Raw genomic sequence first — 19,225 nt, forward strand, 5'->3', positions numbered from 1 at the left:
CCTATGTAAAATACTCAGTATTAGAACCAGTTTTACCAGGACAGAATGATCTACTACAATTTTGCAATGACTGGGCTTTCAGCAGTTAATTTGATTGGAAAATTAGTGGTAATATAAAACCAGGACCCAGGTGAAATGGGTCATGTTGGATGGTAACTATTCATGTTGTGAGAATGATGAGAAGCTATTTGTGACACAAGTTTGGGGCTAATTTGTCATACCAGCACAGTGTTACTTCCTACACCACACTGAAATTCTGTACAGGTCAACAGAAAGGAAGTGGGTGTTTTTACTTATTATTGTCACTTCCCTAGTCTAAAATATGCTGTGAGGTGGATGCATGACTATAGGCTGTACTTACTTTCCATTATATTTTCCCATATGCCTAATAGAGAATAGTGTCAGGCAGGAGACTTGTAACACTAAATTTTTCTGACCATAGAACCAAAGCTTTAAAGTAGCGACAGTCTGCATAACATGAGAATGAACTGGTGTAATGATTACCTCTGTGATAACAGCTGTGCATGCAGCATTTTAATAGCACTATGGGAACATAATTTCTCATTCACTTTCATGTTACCCTAATGGAGCACGTCAACAAATTAAAATGTTTGACTGTACACAAGGCTTCATTTAGAGCAGGAAAAAATTGAGCAAATTTGCACCTTGGCAAAACCATGTTGCACTGCAAGAGGGGAGATTTAAATGTGTGGACATATTTAGGGGTAGATTCACTAAAATGTCTAAAAAAGCAAAGTTGAGATGTTGCCCACAGCTCCCAATCAGATTCTAGCTATCATATTCCAAGATGTACTAGATAAATAATCTGATTGGTTGCTATGGGCAACACCTCCACTTTTTTACATTTTTAGAAGCTTTAGCAAATTAGAGTTGTGTACTAGCTCAACTCTAAATTGCTGTGTAAGAATATAGCTGTCCAGTATTTGTGTGCTACATGCAAAAGCAGCCAGTATTCTCCCAGCATGCAAATAAATAAATATGCATTTACACCCCCGGCATTGCAGCATGGTTTGGTCCTTTTTTGCTTTGCTCATAGCACTAAATGAGGCCCATAGTAATAAGATCATTGAAATGGGTGTCACAATTCCTCGACACTGGCATACAATGAGTGATGTCATAAACCGTATTTTTAATGCAGTAATGTCACCCTGCGATATCACTAAGTATGTCAATATTTATAATGCCTGTGAGCACTGACAGCTTGTCTGAAGCAACTATCCAGCCACACAATAAGCCACAATGCTTTGGACGCACACTGTTCCTACCAGCTGAGGCAAAATATGTAGCCATAGGTAGGTAAGAGCTAAGCAACTTCAGAGAAGCAAGTGTGATAAGTCTGAGGGGTATATTTACTAAACTGCAGGTTTGAAAAAGTGGAGATGTTGCCTATAGTAACCAATCAGATTCTAGCTGTCATTTTGTAGAATGTACTTAATAAATGATAACTAGAATCTGATTGGTTGCTATAGGCAACATCTCCACTTTTTCAAACCCGCAGTTTAGTAAATCTGGCCCTAAGACTCCTGCAATTCTACCTGTTGGGTGTGGGGGAGGAGGCTCCTTTAAATGCTTAGAGAAAAATGGTGTGTATAGATAAATTATTTTATCATAAATGTATTTATTTATACGATCAATAATTGTTTGCTGTGCATTGCATCTGCTCCTGCAAATCCACAGTCCAGGCATTGCTTAAGTGGACCCGTTACCTACACAGCATAAGCAGCCATTTTGTGTGCTGATTCAATATGTAGCCTTTGAATTCACTGGGACCTAGTGACATCATGGAGGAAAAGTTTGAAATGAAAGAGAATAACAGAAAGCATTACATCTACCTGTCACCTACACACAATGGACTGAACCAATATTCATGAAAATGCAGCCTATCATTTTTTTCAACATCACTAACCTCAGAGCCTAGTGAATTGATAGGCTCAATATTGGTTCAGCACACAAAATGGCTGACACTTTGTCAAGTACTGATATGAGACAAGCTACTCTGTCCTGCTCACATTCTCTTACACAAAATGGATATGCCTTGGAAAGCAGATCATTTTTTCAGTGCACTGCCCATCTAAATAAGGGAACATGCAAACGAATATGGTAATGCAAAATATGTTTTATTTATATATTCATAAGCAAAGTTCAGCAATTCAAATCTAATAAACAGTCTCACAGTACCAGGGAAATATGTTATGTGTTAATGATTTTCTTTTTTTCCGCTTATTTAGGATAAGTATGACTACAAAATCTGAAATAAACAAAGTGCTTGAAAAAACAGAACAAAGGCATTTCTGGTGATACAACTATTACACATTAACAGACCACAAAGGGAAACGCATTCATGTGGCCTTATAAGGAGCAAAACAGTTGTTTTCATCAGCTGGGCATCTGTGTAAGTGGGCTCTAGTGTACTCTGGTGACGCAGGCTCTATTTTTGTAAATTTGTGGCGTATTATTTTCTTTCAGTGGAGGAGCGGTTATATGCTATACATGGTCAGAATCCAATGAGTGTCTGTGAATCAATTTTATGGACCACAGTTCTGTGTAAAGTTATGCAATACAGCAATGTAATACCCCTGCTGATTGGGCACATCTCCCCTCATGTGCCCCTTCAGTCAGGGCCCGTGCCCACAAATACCAGATTGGAGCCGCTCACTTAGGGCAGTTTACAAACCACAAATCGCAACACAAACTCTCTTTTGTCACAGCACACGCCTACTTTTGTGCAACTTCTCGGCTTTATAGGGAAAGAATGGATTTACAGGCCAAGACTTCAGTTTTCTGCAGGGAAGCAACAGTTTGCTCTTGCTGATTACAGGAACTGGGTGGATCGGGGGCAGATTAGGTGCATGAGTGCATCTATTTTTGTACCAACATGCAAAACCATTTTCTTTTGCAGGACAAGTTTATTTCAATAAAATAAATGTGTTGAGATTACATATTTACAGGGGCTTTTCCTGCTTTGCGGGATGGTGCAGAGCCCCTTTCTCCCTCCAAAAATCTTTATTTTTCTGACACTTCTGAGGTACTAAGAATCAGAGTTCCACATATTCTTTTAATGGGATGCATTTAGCACCTTCCACTTCTCTGCGCAATCAAGTAGGCGCTAGGCCAGTGTTGGCTAACCTGTGACACTCCAGGTGTTTGTGAAACTACAAGTCCCAGCATGCTTTGCCAGTAGATAACTAGCGGATAGCTGGCAAAGCATGCTGGGACTTGTAGTTTCACAAACACCTGGAGTGTCACAGGTTAGCCAACACTGCGCTAGGCAAATAAGTAGTCGCTACACAAACAAATAGGCGCTAGGCAAACAAACAGGCGCTATTGCACACATGAAGAAGCTTTTACTGGACACCATTCTAGCTGCTTGAACAGCTAAGTTTATGTTCTGCAACATTGACCGTTCTCTCGTGTTTCGCCTGTACGGCAAGACCCAATGTTGCATTCCTTTTACAACGTGCCATATTAGTTGTACAAATGTGCACGACCTAATTAATAATGCACTTTCATTAAATTACTGGGTTTTTTTACAAATTAAATTAATTGTTGTTAAAACAAGGCTCAATGAATAGGACATTTTGGGACAAATTTCATAATACAGAATTATCGTTACTAACTATATTAGTTAATAGTACACAATAGGTTTGCTAAGAGAATATTAAGGAGACCCAGACAAAAGTTATACAATGACCTTGGGCACTACCTCTTTAAGAAAAATGTTTTTTTTGGGTGCTCACAGAATTAGGAAAAACTAATAAAAAATAAATAGAAAAGACCTTGATAATAGCACTTATACATATTTAATCAGTGTTGGAAGGTTAAAAAGTAGTAAAACAACTTTTATTACAATAATTAACATGACAACCCAGATTATAAAATATTAAAAACAGTACAATAAGCTGAAAACAATAAAATAGTATTTGTAGTCAAGCAACCACTCAAACACAACAGATTGTTAATACCAACTAAAATCAAACAAGCAATAAACAGGTATAGCTGAATTACCAATAGCTCTATAACCAGTGGTGATATAAACACAACAGCTATATGTCTTTAGCCAATATACAAACAGGTCTAGGGTAGGCCTGGCCAATCTCTGGCTCTCTAGGTGTTGTGAAACTTCAAGCCCCAGCATGCTCTGCCAGTAGATAACAGCCTACAGCTGACAAGGCATGCTGGGACTTGCAGTTTCACAAAACGTGGAGAGCCACAGGTTGGCCAGGTCTGCTCTATTGAGAGCAGGGACAATAATGCTTCTGGCATAATTTTCATAAGTCTTTATCTAAGAAACTAAGCAGCTCGTGTATAGAGTTCTGATACTCAGATGATGGAACTGCTTGTGTGTCAATACACGTTTCCATTGAATTACAGATTTAGACATTTGTATAAGATTCTGTGTATATCTTATCTCTCCCTGTGGCAAAAAATAATTAAAAAAAATTCCAATATGAATTCAAAACTGAAAGTGATGCCCGGAAATGTCTAATCACAGACTCTGAACCACTAAAGTGTACATCAAGCCCTCTTACGTACATAAACATGTATTATGTTTTCACAGAGGTAAAACAAATGGTCTGCAAGCTATTGGATTGGAGACCATCGCTATGGACACGAGTACAATTAATCAGGTCTGCGCTATTTCTGAGGATTAATTCTACCTCAGTAGAGTTCTACTTCTGTGAGCAACTGCAATTTCTCTCGAGTAATTTCTATTTATGTGCAGACAATTCTATTTTTGTGGAATTGGTTCTATTACTATGACTTCATGCTCTATTTATTCAGAGAAATGTGCCCTAATCCTGGGAAGTAAACAATATGCAGAGGTTCTAAGTTCTACAGCTGTGATATGAGGTCTATTTTTGTGGCACAGAATCTATTTTATTTTATAGATGTTGATGTAATAATAGGAGTACAGGCAGCACCATTCTGAAGTGCTCCATAGCAGCCATCTGTACTGTGAATTACTGGAAGTAAATGTCTCATCGTACATGGCAATGTTTGCATTATATTATTCATTTCCTGGGCATAATCACTAGTTATGTGAATTAATCATTATGAGTGTTATTACTGTGGTGCAGTGTTTTACACCGGGGATGTCATGTTTCGGTTCCCCAGCACATTGATATCAGAAGAGATTACCAACATATCCAAATGACATAACTTAGTCAGCGACTACCAAAGAACTGACCTGTATGAAACAGATTGAGCTCCCATTCCATGTAATCAAATATCTCCACTGTAAGCTGAAAGCTGAAAGGGAATGAAAGACGAGAGATAATGAGAAGACTCTCTAAGCGGTCACTGGTCTTGTGTCAGCTGTAGTGGAACAATAAGTGCTATGCTAACATGAACCACATTTGCATAATTTTATTGTTTAAAATAAATATATAAATAGGTAAATATTGGCACATTTTATATAACTAGGGGCCTGAGTCATTAAGGAAACTAAAGCAAAAAAAGGAGTAACTTTGCACTTGGCAAAACCATGTTGCATTGTAGAGGAAGGTAAATTTAGAATGTGGGAACAGATTTATAGTTGGGGTAGGGCATGTCCTAGAGTAAATTTAAATTTCAGTGTAAAAATAAAGCTATCAAGTATTTGTGTGCTATATGAAAAAATAGCCAGTATATTCCTTATGTGCAAAATAATAAACTAATTTGCCCCCCTTGCATTGTAACATGGTTTGTCCAAGAGCAAAGTTACTCATTTTTTTTTTTGCCTTACTTTCCTTAATGACTCAGGCGCTAGGTGTTTATTTGCTAAGAAAGTGGAAAAGAGCAAATGTGCCGTAATGAACAACAACCAATCAGCAACTAGCTTCTATTGATCTATATATGAGATGATAAAATCAAATGTTTGATTGGCTGTTATGGCGCATTCACACGTTTCCACTGTGTTAGTAAATAACTCCTTGTGTGTCTTATCCACCCTGAGTAAGCCTCTCTCAGTTACTGTCTGAAAACTTCCCTCCTGGCTGGGTAATAGTGAATAACTACAGTAAGTGATACAATAGATCACTGGCTAGTTTATCCTGCTCAGTACACTATAATGTGGCTGTGTCTGGGGGTGGAATGAGCCAGTTTAATCAACCCAATTCCTTGATGAACAAAAAAGAGCATGGAATGTGAGATGGCTCCTGATTTCCCTGTCTGCAGAAACAGACATAAAACTATTCGGTGCACATAGGGAGATAACAAATTCAGAGCTACGCCTAGGTCATAATGTCATTTAATCGGCCTCTCTCACGGCAGAGTCATATTGTGCTAGAGAAAAAGAGGCAGCATATAATAGTAAATCTAGACTTGCTGGAAACTGGGCTCCATGTGCATATAAGATACATATGAGAACAAGCAAAGATGAGACTGGGAGCTTTCAGTATGAAGTGGAGTTTGCCACCCAAGAACCTGACAATTATCACCCACCGTTTTCTTCCCAGGTGGAAATATGTAGCTTAACAATCTTAGAGCTACTGGGGTCTTTTATTGCGATAAGTACTTTGCTGTCACTGTTTCGGATTTTAATCAGTTTTGCCATTATACCACATAGGGTCCGATTTAATTAGCGGTGAAGTGCCGCAGTAGCATCAAGTGGTGTGTTGGCGTTTGGTAACGACCTTCACTCTTTATTAGATAGAGGTGGGAGCAAAAACAGCTGACATTACCGCTCATTACCGTAATTGCTGGTAAGGAGCGCATAAACATAGCCGCAAATCTCTGTAGTTAGCTAACTAAATCGCCCCACACTCTTGAATAGGCTAAAAAGCCCAGCAATGTCCCACACAAATAACATACCTCTGAATCCAAGTACTCTCCCCAAGGAAGTGAAACAAAGTTACTCGCACATATGGTAAGTTAACGGGCCTGATGCATCAAGGCACGTATCTGCTTACTTTGAGCGCATCAAACGCAAAACAATCTGTGCATGACTGGAAGCGGCAGATACGGCCGTGAACACAGGCCTTCACGTGTGGCAGCACACGCAAAGGACACTTACTACAGTGTACCCGTTCGAGGAGTGACTTTGGCAGGGAAAGAGCATGTTGAAAGTAGAGTAGGAGCTAGCCAAACTCGAGCGCTACAACCGTGGAAGTAACCTTGTTTTTCTGACGTATCCCTTGCACCAGCTCTGGATCTGGTTCAAGTTCAGCTGGCAGGTCGTGCGGCATTACAGACGCCCAACCTGTCGGCTCTATACAGTGATTAAAAAAGAATTTAAAATAAAAAAAAAAAAGGTGGGGTCCTCCCTCCCTAATGATATTAACCCTTGTGCTGCCAGCCCAGTGCTGGTTGTCGCAAAACCGAGGGAAAAAGCGCGGGGTCCCACAGGATACTGCAGGCGCTGACAGGTACATATGTACCTACAGCGTCCTGTGTAGTAGAGTACAGCAGCCCTGCAACCAAATTCAACAGGGCACAGATCTTGATGAATTCAGAAGCACACAAAATCTAGATACGTGTGTATAATACCTGAGCACTCAGAATGTACGCCTTGATGATTAAGACCCGACATGTTTAATTTTATCACAATGGTACAACAAAGGGAACACATTATGGTTTCTCCATTAAGATGGTTGTATCAACTGATCTAAGTATATATCAATATTCAGCAACCACCTCACTGTGCTTTCCACTTTTATAATTATGGATATTTTTATTTAAGTTTATAGAGCAGAGAGCAGTTTTATATGACTCAAAAGAACCCTGAAGGGCATTATGATCTTATATTGTGCCAGAGGAATTGCCTGTTCCTTAGAGGTAGCAAGTTTTATATTAAGCAATATGTAAATGAAGTCAGTAAAGAACAAAACCTTACAAGTTGTTGACATCGTTCTCTCCAGCCTCATCCAGCTGTCTGTCAGTCATCTGCAGGTTGCCAGGGAAACGAGGATTCTGGGTGTAGACAATACAATCGTGTTATAAGACTGCGACTAAATAACAGAGGAAGTGCATTGAATGACACTATACAGTAATAAAGCAGAAAGCTATAAAGGATATGTCATTAAATGCAAAACACTATTAGGGTTTTTATTATTTTCAAATCACCCCACACCCCCTTCCATAGCTACAAGTGCTGCTTAGATAGACTCCATAGTTCAGTGTGTTTAACATTACCTGAAGTCAGCAAAATAAAGAAATGGGATGTGAGCAACTGTAGAGTGGTCACGGGATTAATTTAAAAAAACAAACAAAAAAAACTATGGATTGTTAAACATTTATTTATATAAAAGGAAAAACGTGTCCACAATGAATGGTTCTTTCACTAAAATGTAAAAATAAACAATATATACATAAAATATATATACCTCTAGGTATGGTTTAGCCCAGTGGTTCGCAAACTGTGCACCTAGGCTCCCTGATGTGCCTCAGCAATCTCAGAGGGGTGCTCAGTCAGAGCCTAAGGTAAGCAAGGCGGGGGACTACTTGGTAATTATTTTGGCTTAGGGGTGCCTTGAAAAAAATTATGGAGACCTAAGGGTGCCTTGAACTGAAAAAGTTTGGGATCCACTGGTTTAGTCAATTCTCTTAATTTGCATTAAGGAACAGGGTGAAAAATTGTACTTCCACCTGCACCTTGCTTCAGCACTACAAGATGAGGCATTTCAAGTGATGGTGGTAGAGTTATTTTTACCCTTCTGTGGAGTAACCCCTGAAGTGTGCCCACCGCCTACAGACAGTGAAGACAGCCATTTTGTGGGCTGAGCCAACAATTATCAGAATGCGGCCTAATAGGTCACTAGTAACCTTTGGTCACATTGGTCCAGACAACAAAATGGCTACCCCCCTATGTGTATCTGACAAACTTGCTTCAGGATCGGATCAATAGGCAATTTGCTCACTTTTATGTGGAAATCCATTTTGGTGTTCAGCAACTTCAAGTAGATGCTGCATAGCTGGCCGTAGCCATCACTAAGATGTCCCTGTAAAACATAATCCCAGGATCAGATGGAGACAAGAACAGATAACTATATTAGGTTATGTACACATGGGTGTTATCAGCAAGCACTGAGCGATCTTTCCTTAGGGATCATTAATCTCTATGAAAAGCCTCCTGTCAGCACCGATGAGTGTTGAATGCGATTACAGGGTAAAGCGCGTTTCTTGTGTTTCTGCCCATGCAGCATTCAGCACTGCTGCTCTTATGAACAACAGATACATGATCCTATGGCAGTATTGTCAATTGAGCTTTCCCCACTTCTCCAGAATAAGCTGTTAATGTTGAAGAGCTATAATTATACTTCTCTGCTTCTCTGCTAGACTTATTTATTTTACAGTGTGGAGCTTTATGGTTTTAATGAAGGAAAAGATTAAGGGTAATTGTGGCTTCCTGTCAAGTTCTATTGTAATAAAGGAGGATGCACTACATTAACATAGAAATCATAATTGCCAACTCTCCCGGAATGTCTGGGAGACTCCCGAAATCCGGGTCGGTCTCCTGGACAAGCAGGCAAGTCTCCCACATCCCGCAATTCCCTGGCCAAAATTATGCGATTTGCGGTGAATCGCTTCATTTTGGCCCTGCCCCCGGCATCAAAACATAATTTTCGTTGCGGGGGGCGGGGCCAAAATGACCCGATTCACCGCACCTGCCCCTCTCCCGGATTGCACTGCCTGAAAGTAGGTTAAGTATGACATAGATCAACTCATTTTACAGCAAAAAGTTTAGGCCAACTTCACCACTTAATAAGCAGTGGAGTCACAGAGGGTGTTTAACCCCTTTATGACCAGACCATAAAGAGTGTGGCAGGGCACGTGTTAGGCAGCATTTTTAAGTTTTATCAGGGTATAGTAGGTTGAAGTTGGAACTGAGTATACAGTTAAAAGAGTCTGCTTGTTTCTGAGATAGAGGAGAGGACACAGTTTGGCAGGGGACAGTTTCCAGTAATAATAATATCACTTTGTTACAGAATATGTGTCATCATATTGGTTACATAACGTTTATAATGAGTGCTGTGAATATTACTGATCTGATGCCCACCATACACTGGGATGCAGCACAGAGCCGGAAATAGTGGCTGTGACTACAGCTGAGTGCCAACTCCTGTGTCAAGAGGGATCAGGACCCCCATGGAAGCACACATACATGCAGTAATCAGGCTTCAATAAAGTCTGATAGGAAGCATGTCTACAGCGAATGGTCAGCAAGCAGTCTATATACGTTTTATTTACACAGAAGGCGGCATGACTGGGAGATTTAGGACCTCATTTAGAGTCGGACGCAAAGTCCGTTTTAGGCGCATCTAGCAAAAAAACACTACCACGCATGTGCAAAAAGCACCAAATCCGCCTGCATCTTAGACGCAATTAACACTTGCGACAGCTTGCGACTCACTACGAGAGAATGGGAGGAACACGGATTTGTGAAGGCGTGACCATGTAAATACATCCTAGGCGCAGTGAGGCGCAGACGCAACACGCCTCAAAACAGGGCTAAAACTGTGCGGCAGGAATTAGGTGGCGCAAGCGTTAGCTAGCTGCAGGAACTGCTCACAGCTCTATAGGGTATTAAGAGTGGGATGTAAGTGGGGTTGCTTGCCACTCGTAATACCCTCGTAATACCCTACCAAGCTGCGGCACACTCCCACTTCCACACTACTTAAGCGGACTTTAAGGACCTCATTTAGAGTCAAAATTCAAAATACAAATGTATTAATTAATGTAATTTTATCTCTCTGCTCTTACCCACATCCGGCTCATGTCCATTAGCTCATTTTTATAACGTAGAGAGTCCTTCAAAACCTAACAACAAAGGATATACAGGCATATGAGAAACACACCACAGGAGGGAATCACTGACCTTACCTAATATCATCAACATCACCATCTATTTATATAGCGCCACTAATTCCGCAGTGCTGTACAGAGAGCTCACTCACATCAGTCCCTGCCACATTGGAGCTTACAGTCTAAATTCTCTAACATACACAGACAGATAGAGAGAGAGTAAGGTCAATTTAACAGTAGCCAATTAATCTACCAGTATGTTTTTGGAGTGTGGGAGAAAACCGGAGCACCCGGAGGAAACCCACGCAAACACGGGGAGAACATACAATCTCCACATAGATAAGGCCATGGTCGGGAATTAAACTCTGCTGACAAATACCTAATACCAATTTGACTTTAATATGTTATGAGCTGTCACTAACTAAAACTCCTCTATGCTTCATACATGTACAGGGACATTGTAAGAGGCATTGATTTGCTTTTGGATTTTATTTGCTCAAAAGAAAAAAATATATAATTACAAATATCTACACCTCTGTCTCTCCATCTCTTTTCTGTTTGTTTAAATGAAGATTTTCTGTTCTGCCAGAGGTTAACTCACAAAGCTAAACATGCCAGCAGAAGTCATTACTGATGACACAGTCAAATTGATTTTAGTACACAATTCAGTTCTGCAAATATCAATGTTATGTACAAATAGGCAATCTGAGATATGTCAACTTGCAGAGTGACCGGGTGGCAGCTAGCGTATTTATTTGGGTAGGTGTACTCACATTGGGGTGTCCATCTCGCAAGAGCTTGTGAAACACATGGCAGAATTTCCAGCACAGAACTGCATTGCTTGACAGAGGCAGCCGATTGACAGCCACCCAGAAAGTCTGTGCCCCCTTCTCATGGTGCGTGCCCAAGATGCAAGGTGGAGGTAAATTAAGGACGCAACACTTCAGAGAATAAAACTGCATTGGAAAATTCTTACAATCACAATTACTATTACAATTCAGTTAAATATGTTGCCAATATATGTTCTAATACTATACACAAACATAAAAATAATAATAGAAAATTGTGCAAGAAAACTGGTTTGGAGAATCATTTCCCAAACAGGTTTCTAATTTGATTAAGTGTGAAATGATTTATATAATAAGTATATGGGTATCCATCGCTTAGTCTATTACACAGCGCTGCATAGATCAGAGAGTGGAGAAGACTATTGGTCTTTAAATCACTAAGGGCCTGATTCATTAAGGATCTTAACTTGAGAAACTTCTTATTTCAGTCTCCTGGACAAAACCATGTTACAATGCAAGGGGTGCAAATTAGTATTCTGTTTTGCACATAAGTTAAATACTGACTGTTTTTTCATGTAGCACACAAATACTTGATAGCTTATTTGTACACTGAAATGAAAAGTTGATATTTGTGTGCTACATGAAAAAATAGACAGTATTTAACTTCTGTGCAAAACAGAAAACTAATTTGCACCCCTTGCATTGTAACATGGTTTTGTCCAGGAGACTGAAATAAGAAGTTTCTTAAGTTACTGTCGGTACTCAGTAATTAATTTATTTATTAACAGTTATTTATATGGCATTTACATATTACATAGCACTTAATAGGAATATTTTAATCATTCCCATCAGTCTCTGCCCCTACAATCTATATTCCCTACCACATGACACACACACACTAGGGTTAATTTCATAGGAGGCCAATTAAACTTCCAGTATATTTTTGGTAATGGTGTGAGCTTCCAGACAGTCCCGGAGGCAAAAAGTGACCAATGACAATGCAGACTTAATAGTGATTGTTTCATGACTGTGCTGAAGTCCATTGAATTTGCATTCACTTCCCAGTGTACACGCACAGGACAATGCATCATAGGCGGCTATACAACTGTTCATGACCACATATCCAAAACCAGTGATGGCTAACCTGTGACACTCCAGGTGTTGTGAAACTACAAGCCCCAGCATGCTTTGCCAGCTCTCAGCTAGTTATCTACTGGCAAAGCATGCTGGGACTTGTAGTTTCACAACACCTGGAGTATCACAGGTTAGCCATCACTGTCCTAAATGATGCAATTGCCACAGTGGATGACACATATTCCAGAAAGAACAATTCTAATAGAACAGTTAGTGACCGGGGTCAGAGTTCACAGGATACACTGTTTACCCTACATTCCATGTATTACAGATAATATATACATAAACAAGCACAAACACAACAAAAATGCCAGTGGACAGGAATACCGACCTTGGTGCTTCCTTTAGGAAGACCTCTGAGTACAGAGAAAGGGGAACAGGCCATGCAAAAACAGTACAGAGGAAATAGAATAGATTGAACATTTTGTCAAAAAAATGAATTATTCAATCTGCTGAGTCCTGTGGCAGCCTAAACCAGCAAGCTTTAACTATACTAAAAGATCAATAACTTAAAACGCATGCTGCTTTATATGACAGAAACAAAATTGTATTCAAACCCATAACTTGACAGATTATCGGCGTGATACCCGTCTTTCTGCTAGTTCTATTAAGGTATGGAAAATGTTACATATATGGAGTGGATGTTAAGTCTTTTCATATTTAAACTACTTGTATTTGAGGTTTAGTGGCATTATAATGTGAAGAGGTGGTCATATCTCTGACTGCACAGCCAGGATCAGCCTTCTGTTCTGTTCTTTTAAAGTTGCGTGTTTTATGAATAAGTAAAATATTAATTCTATTTCTAAGAATAGCCTGACAGGCTGCCAGCTCTGCCCTGTGGGGACAGAAATCTTAATGTGCTACACCATTTGGTATTCCTTTACCACCCCCGCCTTAAACATATAGCACTGTGACAATGCCACATTGCCTGCTGTAAAACCCCATTCAGCGGCAATTGCCATCCCTTCCTCCCACACACTCTCAGAGAACACATTTAGCATCTCCTGCTTGTATCTTTTCAAAGGATATTTCTTGCATGTTTTTCTTTCACAGCTGCTTCTTGAGTGTTGATAGCTTTGTTTATACTCACAGTCTGAAAGAGGAAACATAGGAACAGGGTGAGAGACGGCTTAGAACACAATAGAGCACAAACCAGTAATGGTAACATTCAGCAAGTGCAGCTGTTTGTCAACTGCCACAATGCTGGATGGCTGAGCACCATGTGAGATTTATTGGAATAAAAGGTGGAAAGTCATCATGACCCAGGTTCTCTCCGGAGTGGCCCAGTGACTGTGTTTTTCAAACATATATAATAAACAATGAGAAAGATTTCATACTCTTTGCTGCCTATAAGGGAGAATTAAGGATATGGCCTAAGGTAACAGAGGGCAGAAGGGCAGTAAATGATAAGCAATGTGCAGCCAATGTATGTTAGTTAATTGGTCATGTGCAGAAACATGTCATAGAACATTTGGCGTTTGTCCAATTTTTTTTATGTAACAACAGGAATCCATGATGTGCCCACTGTGTTTTATAACAAGCTTGTGATTGTTGTGATATGGTGAGATTGCACTTTGTGATTGGTCCAACTGCTCTATATATAGTCCCAGATCTGTATTAAGAAACCAGCGGAGCAGCCCCCAGGTTTTTGGCTCGCTGAAGTAGGCACGTTAGTATTTCATAGGTGGCAGTGCAACCTTAAGTATATATGGCCACCACAATACTTCACTGATATGAGCAATATGTTACCCACAATACTTCACTGATATGAGCAATATATTACCCACAATACTTCACTGATATGAACAATATATTACCCACAATACTTCACTGATATGAGCAATATGTTACCCACAATACTTCACTGACATGAGCAATATATTACCCACAATACTTCACTGATATGAACAATATATTACCCACAATACTTCACTGATATGAGCAATATGTTACCCACAATACTTCACTGACATGAGCAATATGTTACCCACAATACTTCACTGACATGAGCAATATATTACCCACAATACTTCACTGATATGAGCAATATGTTACCCACAATACTTCACTGATATGAGAAATATATTACCCACAGTACTTCACTGATATGAGCAATATGTTACCCACAATACTTCACTGATATGAGCAATATATTACCCCCAATACTTCACTGATATGAACAATATATTACCCACAATACTTCACTGATATGAGCAATATGTTACCCTATTCCCATACACGCTATAGTTATATCAGAGGCGGTTCTAGTGAGCTGTGGGCCCCGGTACAAGGACGCATGGAGGAGAGAACTGGGGCCCACAGCTCACTAGTTCCCTGTGTAGCGGGCCTATTATCTAAATGGGCCCCGGTACACCGCTCCTACTGCACCAATGGTAGTTCCGCCACTGAGTCATATGCCCTGTGTAACAGCAGTACCAAAGTAACATCATCTTCATTTTCACTACTGGGGGATGATTAATTAAATTCTGTCATATAAACTGCATCACATGTGATGATTTCAATAGTTAGCATAAATCACGATGTCTCTGTTTCTATATGTGCTGCTCGTAACAGGGTGACAATGGTCTACTTTTGCTTTTCTCACTTATTTTGCTATTGCAATAACCTAGTTAGTTAACTCAAATTATTAATTTTGCCCAGGTTATAAATTGCATTTGAAAAATAATATGGAAAAGCAGCAGAAGACAATGTTTTCAGCAATGTTAGATTTGTGTTACATTACTATAATAAGTTTTCTGCTGCAAGAAGCTTTCCATCATTGGTCAAAGACTGCATGTAACCTACATAGAAAGCCATGGCTGTCAAAGTGGTCACAGAGCCGCTGTCAAAAACAATGTCCCCTTTTTGACAGTAAATAATTGGTCCAAGGATATAATATGATGATAATACTATATTATGCACTACTGATGTAGTTGATGCACCTTTAAACAACTGTAATGTTTCACGGTTTGCACCTATTGTTGGTAATTACAGTTCAGCATCTGCTGGATTACCATGTGTTTTCGTTCCTTTCATCATCATCATCACCATTTATTTATATAGCGCCACTGATTCCGCAGCGCTGTACAGAGAACTCATTCACATCAGTCCCTGCCCCATTACAGTCTAAATTCCCTGACACACACACACACAGAGAGAGAGAGGGAGAGACTAGGGTCAATTTTGATAGCAGGCAATTAACCTATTAGTATTTTTGGAGTGTGGGAGGAAACCGGAGCACCCGGAAGAAACCCACGCAAACATGAGGAGAACATACAAACTCCACACAGATAAGGCCATGGTCGGGAATTGAACTCATGACCTCAGTGCTGTGAGGAAGAAGTGCTAACCACCTAGCTACCGTGCTGCCCATACCAAGTTCTCAAAAAAGTGGGACTAAAATAATGTGATATACTGTAAAGGAGGGATACTTGTCCACTATTTAATATACTTAAAATCATGAGTATTTGCCAGTCTACCAGAATAGGCGTATGGTGGAAGAAAATACCAACCTACTACCACATGAGAACCACTGCCTGCATTATATTCAACTTTTATATTTTTCTACTAAAGTACTGCTTGATTTAGCCTCTTCTCTGTCCTAATAAATCAATACAATTATTGATTGTATTCACTGATGTGAATGAGTTCTCTGTGCAGCGCTGTGGAATCAGTGGCGCTATATAAATAAATGGTGATGATGATGATGATAAATCAATACAATTAGGTGACTTTGTGTTTGACCTTATTCCTATTTGTGTCACTATAATAGACTTGACGCTTTCATAACATTGCTTAAAGGGAGCTTGTAAATGCTTGTTGCTGTAAACACCCCGCTCAGAAGGTACAACGGGCATCCCGTTGACAGTATAGACCCCCGCAGACAATGTCATCTTGGTCCCAAATCCATTTGCTTCCCAATAAAAATTGGCATATTCACATAAAATTCATTAAAGAAACTGTCCCCTGCTACTAAACACTTGTTTTAACCTCCTTTACATGTAATTCTTAGAGGAAAGCATTTACAGTAATTTGCTGCCTTTGGACAAGACACAGAGCTGCACAGTGGATACAATTATAGACAATGCACAGAGTACAGCAGCTCTGTGACCAATGGTATTAAACAGCTGTATGTGAGTGATATATAGGCCTTGGTGGGGTGCACAGAAGCAAGTCAGAAAGGTAAAGCATGCTATTTACAGAAATATTCAGCAGGGTAAACAAAATCCATCTACATTGTCACCACAAAGGTCAAACAGACAAAGTAAGAATCTATTAACAAATCTAGTGAGCACTTTGACAGAACAGTAGGACAAATATGATTGTACATATGTAATACTACACAGTGGGGGAGATCGGATGATCTGACGTGGATCTAGATCATACTTGCCAACTCTCCCGGAATGTCCGGGAGACTCCCGCATTTTGCGAGAGTCTCCCGGACTCCCGGGCGAGTGTGGCAATCTCCCGAATTCTGCCCACTTCACTAGGAAGTGCCCACTTCCTAGTGAAGTGGGCAGAATTAGATCCCAAACGCCGCGATTCCCGATGAATCGCGGCGTTTAGCCCCGCCCCCCGCTGTCAAATGACGCAATTTGCGTCATGACGTCACAGGGGGCGGGGCCGAAATGACGCGATTTTGGCCGCCCCGCCCCCTCACGCCCCCCTCCACTGGCTGGCTCCCGGAAGAGAGCTGAAGAAAGTAGGTAAGTATGATCTAGATTAGATAAGAGTTCATTCAGCTCACTGCATATAAAGGTCATCTCAGTATCAGTTTTACAGCTGCTGAGTATCAAATGCCAGAAAAATCCCCTTAAAAGTGAATGTGAATACAGTACCATATGGACAATCAGTTCTCAGAGCTGCCATCTGACCATTTTCCATTATGTTCAGACGATTAGGTAGTAATCAGGTTTGTAAGACCTCACTGACTTGTGCATCATAGAGGTCGGGGCAGGAAAGCTTTTCACTGGTATGTATTCTCTGTAGGACAGATTTCACATCTGATATTGCTTTCAAGCAGCACAAAATCAATAGCAGCTAATATTTCAATTCCATGAAATGAGCACATCAAGTGGATTACCCAACACAGCCAATGGTGACAGGGCTGTGAGGTCTAATACACTGCTACTATCTGTCTCAATGAGATGCATTTAACACTTTAGGACATAACTGATTAGCAGCTACTTGGAGTCATATACAAATAGAGACGTTCAAATTTGTTTCATAGTGGTTGGGGAACCGATATGCCGAATTGGATCTGAAGATTTAAAATTTGCAATAATGGCTAAATTGTTTGGTATTTTTAACTGCGAACGTGAACTTCAAATTTGAACACATGTTAGCTGTACACATTAAATAAGAGTTAAAAATATTATAAAATGTAGTAATTTGAGCTCGAACATAACAGATTTTATAGTTTACTTAAACATCTTGTGCAGAGCTGTGAATGCAAACTGTGAATTCGGACATGGCAGTTATACCCAATCATACTGGCCCAAAATTCACGATCGTACAGTGAACAAATTTAGTGCCCTTGAACCAGTTCCAAGCTGTTCAGAAAATTTGAGCATCTCTGTAAGTGCAGTACAGGATAGAACTTCTGAGGATGTCCTCAATAATACACCAAGTTTATACAAATAAAACACTCAATCTATTTAATTTGCTAAACTGCAAAACATTGTCTATAGCAACTAATCAGGCTCTAACTTCCATTTATTTAGTACATTCTACAAAATGACAGCTAGAATCTGAATCTCCACTTTTTCAAACCCGCTGTCAATCAATTCAGACATCACTTCAAGTCCAACAGAGCAATGCACTACCATTTTCATACAACGCTATATATATATATATATATATATATGTTACAGGTAATTCAGGAACTGTGTTACAAATATGGTATAGCAATAACCTTTGTGTAGCTGAGGTAGGGGTAAGGTAATTTTCCATATACACTCACCCACTAACTAACTGAATGTAATTCTGTTGGTTTCAAAAACTTTCTTATAATATTCAGAAATCTTATCCAAGTTTTCTCCTGTGCTGCCCCCCACCACTGGAAGGAATCCCCTTGTTCTATCAGACTATCCCATAGCCTGTATATCTTCAAATGGTCATTGAAACCCCACTTGTTTAGAATAGCCTACCAGTCCTCCACTTAACCATTTCACCATGTAGTATACCTCACCCTCTTTCATCCTCCATCTAGCCCACTCTTGCTTCTTGCCCTCAGATCCCCTTACACTAGCACACCCCCATGTGTCAACCGTTTGTCTGTCCCCTTTCCCTTTAGATCAAGCCTGGCCAACCCGTGGCTCTCCAGATGTTGTGAAACTACAAGCCCCAGCATGCTTTGCCAGCGGAGAGCTGACAGGGCATTCTGGGACTTGTAGTTTCACAATGACTTGTAGAGCCACAGGTTGGCCAGACCGGCTTTAGATTGTAAGCTCCAATAAGCAGGACCCTCTTCCCTCCTCTCGTTACCTATAACGTTTGATCACCAGCTACACTGCGCACCTCCTTGTTGGGCTCTCTGTCCATTGACTCCTCTTTCAGTG

The 19,225-nt window shown here is 40.1% G+C and overlaps 1 protein-coding gene across 2 annotated transcripts in view; it reads right to left on the reverse strand.

Annotated features, from left to right (window-relative positions):
- HIP1 (huntingtin interacting protein 1) overlaps window positions 1–19,225 on the reverse strand; it is a 79,691-nt gene that overhangs the window by 37,696 nt on the left and 22,770 nt on the right. For both annotated transcript variants that reach the window (XR_012688186.1, XM_075196793.1), the window contains exons 2-7: window positions 13,695–13,758; window positions 11,517–11,659; window positions 10,702–10,758; window positions 8,859–8,939; window positions 7,835–7,911; window positions 5,210–5,271 (exon numbers count right to left, since the gene is read on the reverse strand). Coding sequence is in view for 1 of the 2 variants with exons in the window: in XM_075196793.1 (XP_075052894.1) it covers window positions 5,210–5,271; window positions 7,835–7,911; window positions 8,859–8,939; window positions 10,702–10,758; window positions 11,517–11,659; window positions 13,695–13,758 (484 nt within the window). In the remaining variant the exon portion in view is untranslated. The remainder of the gene's footprint in view (window positions 1–5,209; window positions 5,272–7,834; window positions 7,912–8,858; window positions 8,940–10,701; window positions 10,759–11,516; window positions 11,660–13,694; window positions 13,759–19,225) is intronic.

This window comes from Mixophyes fleayi, chromosome 2 (genome assembly GCF_038048845.1).
Source record: "Mixophyes fleayi isolate aMixFle1 chromosome 2, aMixFle1.hap1, whole genome shotgun sequence".
Lineage (NCBI taxonomy): Eukaryota > Metazoa > Chordata > Amphibia > Anura > Limnodynastidae > Mixophyes > Mixophyes fleayi.